Genomic DNA, 11,753 nt, shown 5'->3' with positions numbered 1-11,753 from the left:
GCCGCCAGGCGACACCTCAAATTTTTGTCGACGCTTCTGCCACCTTCGAGCAACTATCGAACTCGGACGACGCATCGAAGAGCAGCGCCCGCCGACACGGTGTGAAGTGTCGGAACTAATTATCGACGGTAAGCCCGTGTCAGTAACCGACCCGTATTTACGATATCGAAGGCCGCGGATAATGCAGGGAAATTGCGCTAGAAACTAATCACACCACTCGCCTACCAATAGGCAACCCAAAAGATAGCCGTTATATGTTTGTAAATGTATCAATTGAGTTGCCTACAATCGGGCGGCGGTGTGAATTGCTTTCGCATATCACGGTACACACACGCCTAATATTTAAAGGTTTACAGTTTTGCAGATTTGTTAAATTAACGTTTGGACAACGCAATCGAAAACGAACGCCACAAAATAAAGATCAATATTTATTGTTATTATCTTTATTGAAATTTATTCCAACACATACCTCTACTGTCGACAGATGATATTCAGCTGCCATAAGCGGAGATGAACCGGCCGGATCAACTTGGACGAGTACAGTAGACGTGTAAAATGGCGATATCGTGGTTGTAACAGGTTCACTATTTGAGGTAGCACAAGTATATTAGATAACATTTATTATAATGAATCGAAATATTTTATGAAACGAATAATTCATATTTAAAATCACGGTACAGTTTATCTTTAGTTTTCTAACCCCTTGTGCACGTCGGCAAAGAAAGAGAGACGGTGAGCGAATATTAGGTCAATCTATCATTCCACGTGTTATTTGTTTGGATAAAATAAAAAATAAACGTAAACGAATTATGGTATGTACAATATTATATGATCTAACGGTATTGGAAGCAGAATAATAGTTTAGGAAGATATTCACCAAACTTTCACATCGTTCCATTGGAGCTGGTTGTCTGTAGTGTACGAAAATCGATGTGTAGTCTGTTTTCCTAGTGTTTTTCCAAAGCTAGAGTCAAGAGCTCGTTCATAGAAGTTAACAAGGAACGTGGGTCGTCCATTAAACCAGCTCCGACCATCGCATTAGCGAATAACTAAGAGAAAATGGTGAATAATATCAATTGAAAATAAAATTCATCGACAGATTTGGTAGTCGGTAAAATATCGCTAAAATACCTGCTGTGTGACCAGTTCCGCCAATTTCGGATCCGATGTGGCCAACTGTGAGAGTTTCTTTATGATCGGATGCTTAGGATTGATTTCTAGCCGAGGTTGGAGTAAAGAAAATTTGGCATCGTTATCGAGCTGGTGACTCTGAGTACGAAGAAAGTGTCTAGCAGCGGCCATATCTTCGACAGTAACGACGCATGGATGCGATTCTAGCCGGCTTGTAATTTTCACATTAAAAGCTTTGCCCTTCAGAACATTACTCAAGTAACCAACAAGCTTGTCTGCCTCGGATTTGTCCAAACCACCTTCGACGCAATAAAATCATTAGTTTAAAAAATATACCGATTTGCCGACATTTTTTCTGTCCGTCAGAAAACAAACGTTAAACTTTTACCGAATTCGAGTGAACTGTCATCCTCCTTGTTATGTCGCATTTCTTTTTCAACTGATGTCATGGGATGAGAGTTGTACTCTCTGAGTTGCATTAGGACGAGTTCGTCGTATGGCTCGTAGCAAAATAGTACCTCGAGATTCCGTTTTTTGAGAGCCTCGTAGTACGGGGACTGTTCGGCTAAGACTCGACTGCCGGGGTAGAATTTTCAATCAAACGGTACCGAGAGTTAATTTTACAATTAGATAGGTAGGTAAATATTATTACTCACCTAGGAGCTGCTAAATAATATACATCTTTCTGCCCTGCAGCCAGGCGAGAGCAATACTGTGGAATACTAACCAACTCTCCTGGTTTCGAAGTAGACGACTCAAACCTCAATAGTTTGGAAATTTCCTCCTGAAATTGTCGGAAAAAGACAAATAATAATTATCTACGGTTAAATTTAGTTGAATATCGTTACGAAGGTGTCTTACCTTCTCATGTTGATCGTAACTTGAAACTACGCCCTCCTTCAAGAAAAGCCCGTAATCTTTATAAAATTTTTCGTACTCCTCGGGTTGTTTGGTCGACCGTTCGTATAAGAATCTCAGAATGCGGGACGTGAGAACATTTCGTAGTTTTCTACAATTGATTAACCAAAAAGGTTAGACCGAAAATTAGCACAAAGTATAAGTTTTTCAAATTTAAATATTTCGTTGATGCTTTTGCATATTTTAAACATTTTTTCTCACCCAATCAATGCGCTGTTCTGTAAAAGTTCGCGACTCAGGTTCAGTGGAATATCTTCGGAATCAACGACACCTTTGACGAACCTCAGCCATTTCGGGAGAATATTTTCCGCGCGACTTTTGATGAGAATCTTACGGCTGTAGAGAGAGACACCGATGTCAGTATCGCGGCTCATTTCAAAGAGACCTGGTTTTCCCTCAGGAAAATATAAAAGAGCTCTAATGCTCAACGGTACGTCCGTTGAATAGTGCAGAGTAAATCTTGGCGTATCACAACTGTTGGCAATAAATCTGAAGAACTGCGCGTGTTCTTCAGGTTTAACGTCTTTCGGTTCCAACATCCACAGAGGCTAGAAAAAAAAAAGAAGAATTTTACAACATAATCATAAATGAATTCCAGCTAGGGAATATGAGAAGAATACTGGATACCTCACCTGGATCACGTTAGATCTTTTTCCATTAACAAAAATGGGGCTGCCAACGAAGTTGCTGTACTTTTTGATGACGTCTGGAAATTGATGAAATTATTCATTTATTGTCGAACCCACGAAAATTGTGATTTTAATTTTCACGAAAGAAGGGAGTATTACTATTTATAGTTGCGTCGTCGCTAAATTCTCGGCAATCGACGCGCAGATGAAGAACGATCTTGGTTCCTGGCTGAACGCCTTCGGCAGTAGAAATCTCGTAGGTTCCGGACCTGTAGCGTGTGAAAATAAAAATTTATCACTCGCGGATGGTATTCTAAATTTTTTTAAACGAATCGCAACGTAGTTCGTGTTTATCAAATAGTCGTACCCATCAGACTGCCAATGCAGACCTTCAGCATCCTTTTCATAAGACTTTGTGAAGACCTCAACCTTGTCAGCGACCATAAACGCGCTGTAGAATCCCACCCCAAACTGTCCTATGATCGCGGAGGGGTCACCGGAAGATGCTTCTTTACCCTTTATCTGCTCCAAAAACGCCTGCGAAAAGACACGTAATCTATGAGTCGACTACTTTAGTAAGAATATATCAGCAAGAGGGAAAGAAAAAACCTCGCACCACGCGTGAGCCCGAAATTCACAGGGAAAAACTAACGATGAAAGACTTTTGCGACTGCGGAACTTATCGTAGACGTCGAAAATAATAGCTAAGGTGGACAGAGATAAGCGACTGCAACGTATTGTGATAAATGATCCAATCTATAAGAGCGTGCCAATCCCCACTGATTAGTTCCTCCTATTTATTGTTTCCCGGTATATCACATCCCACCAACTTCCGCGTTCGAAATAAACATATGCGGCGAAATTTCTCAACTGTACGTAGTAGAAATCCTATGGCAATTTGATCGAGAAAAAGAGCGAAACACAGAGAGAGGGAAGCATCCCGCAATAATCCTAATCAGGGTTTGCTTGATTACTTAATTTATTTGAAACGATACGAGTAAAATTCGGATCGCGACAGTTCGCAGCAATGCGTAAATTTGGGCGTGGTGAGCAGGAAAGAATTTTTTTTGCGATACCTCCGTCAACAACTCGACTGCTTTACAGTTTTTACGAATGCTTGTAAAAACTACACAATATTCTCGTTTTTGTCAAGAGGTAGCGAAGAAAATGGGATTTGCAGCATGTGAAAATAACAATTCTTTCCCATCCGCTAGACGTTCACCCCGACATTGCATACACCTCATGAGATATGTATGTATAGAGTATACCTATCAGATAGCAGTAAACGCGTGTGCGAGTGGATCGTAAGAAGACACATGGGCTACCAGGTTCCCCGAAGTAGGCGGTAAATTTAGTTGGACAGCAGGGGATGGGAGTGCAAGGTAGGGATCGATCTGGTTCTCTCTTGGGGTGAATCTAACGAGTAACAGCAACTATCCCACCCACCCATCCACCCACAACTGCGACCCACCGTCCCGGATTTAATCAGACTGACACTCACCCTGCATTCACCCTTATACCCGCGGCATCTCTAATCTGCTCAGAACGCGGCGACGATCCTGCATATATTCGTTTAGACGAGTGCTTGCCTCAATAATTGCATCCATCTATACCTACGCGTAAACGGGCGTCGTTTGCTATTCCGGACTTTTAACGACGATCTGCACGATCGGAAATTGCGTTTTCTTATACGATTCTTTGTCGGATGAAAAATTACAGCCAGAATTTAATCATTTTGCAAAATCTTAAAATACGATATCGAGAAGTCGCAATTGGTTCAATTTTCTCGGCCGAAAAAATTTTGTTTCACCGTCTGAAATTCCTACAATATTCAGGGTATAACAGAGAAGGATTTCACAAATTGACAATTCTGTAATCTAAAATTGACTAGAAAAAAAACAACCAAATTCTGGATATCAGCAAACACATTTTTCATTCAATCTAATGAAAAGTACTATAACTTTATTTTAGCATTCTTCTTTGAGAAAAATAGTCATAGAAGATAATATAAATACTAGAAAAAATGTACCACATGATGGATGAAAAACCAAACTATAGCTTTGACGCAAAAATGATAAGAGACACATACCTTTGACCCAGATCTGGCAATGGTACCGAGATTGGAGGTGAGTTCTTCCCGAGTCATACCAACTCCGGTGTCCTGGATGGTGAGTATGCGGTTCTGTTTATCAGTAGCAATGTGAATTTCGAGAGGCTGACTTGCAGCGGCTGCATCGTTTTCTGTACTGCTCAAGCTCAGATAACGCAGTTTTTCCAGGGCATCACTGGCATTGGAGATCAATTCACGGATAAAAACCTACGAAGTAAGCGAATATGAAAGTTAATTAGATGTATTAACGTTACGTGTAGTAATCAATGCAATTACCAGTCACTTATGAAAGTATTAAGAATTGAAATTTAGCATTAAGAAGAGTAGCGATAATCACCTCCTTCTCTGAGTACAGTGATTTGGCAACAATATCGAGCAGCTGACGAGTCTCTGTTTGAAATTCATGCCGCTCGCTCTGTCCTGAAAGCAAAGATAGACTTTAGTAGATGCTCTCGGCTACAAATACGCACTTTCAAGCTTCGATTACCTGTGGCTTTTTCTGTGTCTTTGATTATACTGTGATGGTCGGAATCGGATGAGCTGCTGGGCTCGGCTGCAGCCTGCGACGAGAGATATCGTACGTGGGCATTTTGCGATACTGCAAAAAATAAAGAAATAAAATTAGACAAGGCAAGGAGTGAGGTGAAGTATAAGGCCCAGCTAATTTCCACCGGGCATTCAAACGATCGAGACTCAACCAAAACCGGCGTGAGGTTCCTAACCTCAATTTAGAGTTCGAGTTTCAGGGTTACATCCACTGTACAGATCAATGACAACCCAAAATTCCAACTTACGTGAACGCTCCCTGCATCTGGTTAGCTCGAAGAAATTTCTCGACTTCAAATTCGACGACCTCGTCAGAAATCTTCCGAATTTAATCGCGCTTCTAACTCCGCAACGAGCACGCAAGGCGGCCGCCATTTTTACGCTGAAGGCTCAAGACTCAAGGCTCAAGGCTAAAGGCTAAAGGCAAAGGCTAAAGGCACGCCAATCGCTCGAAATTGACTCCGATACGTCGCGATATCGTTGTTTGATATGATATGATAGCTGGAGCGTATGGATGATCAAAATTCAAAACGCAAAACATACCAGCCTTCGGCGCAATTCTCGTTTATTTCCCTTTTTCTCATATCATTGTACAATGCCTGAGACGTAAAAATCTGAAACATAAACTAGCACGGATAGAACCATAAGAACAACTTGTATGGCATATAAATTTGTTTATTATTATCTGTATAATATATTTTGAAACAATATCATACTACAACATTGCATAAAAATATACAAAGACATGAAAAAATGTCTCGACTCTCATAAAATAAAATGTGTTCATGAATAATTTATCATCGTTTACATAATCATCATCAGCATCATCATCGTCATCGCCATCCACGCCACCATCGTCATAATCATCATAATCATTACCTTAACCAATTGTAATTTAAATTCAATTAATAATTATGTAGGTTCTTTTTCTTTGCGGTATATTTGGTACCTGCGGCCTGTACCACTATTTTATAATTATGCTAGTTATCCGTTACGAATAGTTTATTATATTTATTTATTTATTTACTCGTTAATGTAAGATGGTAAGATAGAATGCTTTTGCGAACTTGGAAGTGAAGAGTGCAGGGTCACAGTTAGAAGTTAGTTATAGGTATTTAATGCGGAACGAATTAACTGTTACGAAATTTTCCCGAAATTTTTTTCACTTAATTTTTTCTTCAAATAAACAATTTCTTCATCATTACACAGTACACAATTTTTATAGCAGTTTTTCGTGTACGTCGACAACGTATAGTATAATACCTAATCGTTTTTAGATATGGTAGATCAGTTAATTATATCATGGAAGAGCCTGTTATTGAATAATATATAATATATTTGATTCATTTATTTTTTGCTTGTTCTGTTCTTGTTACATTCTTTCGATATCGATCGTTTGTCAATGGTGTTATAAAAATCAGTAGATGCGCAGTGATTTCTGATAGGATTTTGATCAGGTTTCGTTATATTGCTGCCCGTCTAATAATCGTCAAGTGCATAATTCAGTTCAACATTTTTATTTTAATTAAAACATTGTGCCCTATATTTTCATCATGTGAACGGAATTCAACGCGATATATATATGTGTGTGTGTGTGTGTGTGTGTGCGTGCGCGTGTGTGTGTATGTGTGTGTGTGTGTGTGTGTGTGTATATCACATTTATGTCTACGTATGCGTGCATCTCATATGATTTCGGGTGGATTAATTTACGCAAATAATCAATTTTAGACAGAAATTTTGATTTTGTGATCTGTGGTAGTTGAATAATAATTATAGATGTTGGTAAGATCCTGTAACTTATTTTTTTTTGAGATTCCAACGTTAATTCAGCAAATATATTATTTATCGATGGTAAAAAAATATTTTCGACGATAAATAGATTATAATCAAACTCAGAAAAAAAAATTATCATTTCATATTTTGCACACATATATGTTGCGATAAACATGCGTCAAGAACCAGCAGTGAAATATTAAAATTTTATACGTATTATGTACCTTATATTTGTTTTCTGAACGTAATTTTGAGATCATCCACCATAGGATAACAATAATTATTAATAATAATCGTAATTATAACAATAAAAATGATCGTTATTATTACGATGTGATAATAATAGTAATAAAAATAACTATTCGAAACTATCCATTACCGTCTGGGATATTATCAGTTTACAGTGTATACATTTATGTACATGTTCTGTGTTTCATGATTTATCATTAAATTATGAATTATTACAGTAATTTATTACTATTATCGATACCAACATAAATTATACAACGAAAACGCTGTTATATACAGATTTTCCCCTCAATCCCAACGACGTACATGTTATTGCTACCTTCGTTAACTTACGTATCTCATTCAGTGGTCGCAAATTTCACAATACCTAAGGTACTACACTTTGATGATCGTGTAAAAAACGAGTTTCTGGATGAGTGCGATGGATAATTTTCCTTATTAGATTATGCCATTGAAACTTACGGTTAATACATGCGAGGAATAAATATCATTGCCGTACGTTCCATTTGTGATTTTACGTTTCAATTAACGTGGAATTCGACACTGATTTCTCGTAAACTCCAGACTTAACAGCTAGGGTTCACCTCGCAACAAGTTTTATCGTGATATTTTTTTCTTCGAGTTAGGATATGCAACGTACATATGCTATGCAATTTTGTAACGTCGACTAAAAAATGCGACCACTTTCAGCCCAATTTCTCCAGCGGCATATTTGTTATTTATTACTAAATGTTTTTTATCACCTAAGACGAGAGACCGAGTTATTTTTACTATTATAGTATTTCAATGAATATCAAAAACTTCGTCACATAGAAATACTGATCCCATAAATTCTTCGTAGCAATTGATTGATTTATTTAAGTATGTATATATGTATAAGAAAGGTCTTTCCTTTTCTTTCTTGTTGTTTTGTTTCGTTTCAAATTACAAACTATCGAAGCGACCGTTTGAAGTAGGAATAGGAATAAAATTAATAAACAAAATATTAATAGTAAGACAGCAATTTTTATGAAACTAACTTCTTGGTCTTCCTTGGTAACGCTAAGGGGACGTTTGCCCATCTTTATTCAACCATTTTTTTTAAAGAGATATCATATCATTTATATCAGAAGAGGTGAAACACAATTTTATTTCTTGTTTTTTTTTATTTACTTTCAGTAATCGAATGGCATACGAATATAAAACAGTCAACAACGGTGGAGAGGCTTTTATTTAATTTCAATGAATGAACAAACAGACGCATCATGCGTGGCATTTTTAGTCGGTATAATATAACAACAGGATCACCAATGCAGAAAAAAAGGGATAAATCGATGAGCGATCATTTTTTTCAATTACTTTCGAATCTGAGATTCGGGGCAAATTTTACATCGCGTTATAAGGCGTTATTACCGCATTAGGCTGCGAGTTTATACGAGCATGAATTAAAATAAAAACGTTGTAAAAAGTTGCGGTGTGTCCGTAACGAACCGCAACGATACTGACGGTAAAAGGTAAAAGCGTCTCACGCGAGTCGCGCTTAGTAAGCCGAGGTATAATCATTTGGGCATTATTGTTAGGAAAAAAGTAACCAAGTATCAAAGGAATGTTGAATAATGTATCATGATGCGATTAACCGGACGAAGAGTAATTGACTTCACGGTACAAATACGAAAATCGCGGTGCGGTTTATGAATTATGCTTTTCGCCCGCAAGCAGGAATCAACGAGCGTGATCCGATTACACGAGCAAACGAAAAGTGAGCGGTAAGTATCCGTGAACATTGAGAGATGGCAAAAGTATGCAGATTCCTGCAGTCACGTTGCGATTACCTTTGTGAATAATTGCTGCTTGAGAAATAAAATTCTTAAACCTGCGGCAGTTCCAACCACCAGAATGTATGTACGTGATACGAAAAATGACTGTTGCTCCGTATTTTTTTTTTTTTTTCCTTTCAGGTAAATCTGACCGACGCCGCGACGCGACGCGCCCGTCAACCGCATTGCGAATTTGCAGGTGTACGAACGTCGCTTGACCAAGAGCCGAGAATTGAAATGGCGCAAGCTCGGGGACAGTCCCTGCAGACAAAGGGACTGATTCTGACATTTTGCGGACTCCGCGACGCTTAATCCCTCGCGGTGGCTTCAATTCGCTCGCCTTCTGCCCCCGTCAGCCACGCGACGCCCTCCCCCCTCCTATTTTCAGGTCAGTTTCTCCCTCGACGTGATATTGATCCCACCCTCAACCCCACGGACCAGAACCGCCGGTAGCTGCCGCGATCCGTGTGACGAGCCTAGGCACGAAACCAGCGGCAAGAAGAAACTGGTTTTCGACTCAATTCCGCTCCCCGAAGACGCTACGATCGTTGAAAATTTTCAAATAATACGCGAATTCGATCAGATTGTTACTAAATTGGTAACGAAAAATTGGCAATCGAGGAACGAAGTCACGGCTAGCAGCCAGACCGAAAGCAATTCCGTGCCGAAAACGTTTCTCAACGCGTAAGCAACGAGACCGGATGTATTGAACCGAAACGCGACGTTTTCGGGTGCGTCGACCTCCGCATAAAGTAGCCGTAGTCGCTATCTCGACGCAGACTTCCGGGAACCATCTGAACTCGGCACAGCCGCCGCAATGCCGCAATCTTCACCCATTTATTTTCAACCTTCCACGCAAGCCAGCCCCGAAACCCACTCGCTACCCTGCGAATCAGCGACATCCGCGATTTTGCACACCCGTCGCTTTATACTCGGCAAAACCAGCGAATATATTATTATCAAGATTACGTTCAGTCGCGACTAAGTTTTTTTTTTTCCGCGACTTGCATTTGACATTATCCTGCAATGATTTTTGGTAGACTTGGTTTTCTTTGCGACTATTATGAATTATTTGCGAAAAGTTCGATGAGAAACGCGAGACAATATTAACTCAACTTTCGTTTACGTATATTGGTGAAGACATTTTATTAAGTTACTGCGTGGTAAAGATGAAAATGAAGAAAAATTGGTGGCAAAAACAAAAAGGGCAAAAATTTGTTACCTTTTTTTCTTTAAATGAAATGAAATTATGTGCGGGAGGAACTCGACGCATTTATTTATAACAAATCCAAGGTTCAACACATTCTCTATTCTATATTCAAATGCCCAGTATGAAGTAGATTATATAAAATTATAAATATTATAAATAATTACAAACACGTCCGATCGCGGTCGTAATTCTTCATTTTCAACGTTTATATTTTCTACTATCGAATGATCCCGTCAACAATCAGATCTGAATTGATTTTGTTCTATTCTTCTTTTCTTTTTTATATATGTGAAATAACGAGTTAACAATATACGATGACATTTATCAGCAGCGATTCGCAAACACGTGCCCTTCCTTGCGTTGGTCCCTGGAGTGTTTCGTTTATATATATATATTTTGTTAACGTTGTTTTATATGCAATGTTCGAGAAACAATCCAACGAGACCGAATGTAAAAAAAAAAAAAAGAAACAGAAAAAATATATAATCAAACCGATATTTACCTATATATGTATGTGACGACATATTTTGATTTATACATATTATATTATTGACGTGAGAATCAGAGCACCTGTCTCCTTTTAGATTATGTTTTATGGCCCCAATATTCTACATAGACAAAATTTACTAGTTTTGTCAAATGAGACGTTGAAGAAAACGAAATAATAATAATTTTAATAATGATAATAGATATGGTAATAATAATAATAATGATTATAACAATAGTGATAATTATAATAAGATATTCTTAGATAAAAAAAAGAAGAAAAGAAAAAAAAAAAACCAAAGAAAAACATTGAAAATGAAACATGATCATGATCAATTTTTCTGGCCATTTTTCATTTTTCAATGTACATTTTTTTTCCATACATTGTTCGTTTATTTTTTGAAAATAAGTTTCTGGATTCAGTATTTGGCAATAGAAAACGCAATTTCAATTAATAAATTTTCCAAATAGGCCTGTTATATTAGTCGGCGTGAACGGCTGATAAATTTATTTTGTTCTCTCATTTTTCGCGTACAATTTTGAAAAGTATGGGTTTTCTGCACTGATACTTTTTTAAAAGACGTAAATTTTTTTTTCTTCGTTAATCGAGTCTCAATGGGTTCTTTAGATCCTTTCAACTATGGAATGTATCACTATTTGGAAGATTATAACCACTCGCAGATCGTCTCACTCAACTTTAGTCAACAGTGCAGCTATTATTTAATCACGGAAGAAGAGTGAACTCAGGCAATCGCCTTCGAGGTAAATTATTCAATTCGAAAACGTGTCTATAAATGATTTTAAAATATGTTCAGTTTGCAACTTAAACATGCAATCATAAAGAAGTCTGATGAATCAAGAAAGAATAAAGAAATCATAAGCTGAATTAAATTAAAATATTGAAT

The 11,753-nt window shown here is 37.9% G+C and overlaps 1 protein-coding gene and 1 long non-coding RNA gene across 2 annotated transcripts; one reads left to right on the top strand and one right to left on the bottom strand.

Annotated features, from left to right (window-relative positions):
* Positions 1-4: 4 nt before the first annotated feature.
* Positions 5-914, top strand: LOC124295193. Its single transcript, XR_006905086.1, has 2 exons — positions 5-128; positions 485-914. It is a non-coding gene; the product is annotated as an uncharacterized LOC124295193 (long non-coding RNA).
* Positions 604-5,733, bottom strand: LOC107228220 (heat shock protein 75 kDa, mitochondrial). The gene is made up of 13 exons (XM_015669602.2): positions 5,583-5,733; positions 5,276-5,386; positions 5,126-5,208; positions 4,768-4,995; positions 3,046-3,215; positions 2,838-2,947; positions 2,682-2,755; positions 2,251-2,597; positions 1,993-2,140; positions 1,788-1,915; positions 1,520-1,707; positions 1,132-1,430; positions 604-1,049 (listed from the first exon to the last, which is right to left on the bottom strand). The coding sequence occupies exons 1-13, from the start codon at positions 5,707-5,709 to the stop codon at positions 948-950; spliced, it is 2,115 nt and encodes a 704-aa protein (XP_015525088.2). The 5' UTR covers positions 5,710-5,733; the 3' UTR covers positions 604-947.
* Positions 5,734-11,753: the final 6,020 nt, after the last annotated feature.

This window comes from Neodiprion lecontei, chromosome 6 (assembly GCF_021901455.1).
Source record: "Neodiprion lecontei isolate iyNeoLeco1 chromosome 6, iyNeoLeco1.1, whole genome shotgun sequence".
NCBI lineage: Eukaryota > Metazoa > Arthropoda > Insecta > Hymenoptera > Diprionidae > Neodiprion > Neodiprion lecontei.
This window is presented reverse-complemented; position numbering and strand designations above follow the sequence as displayed.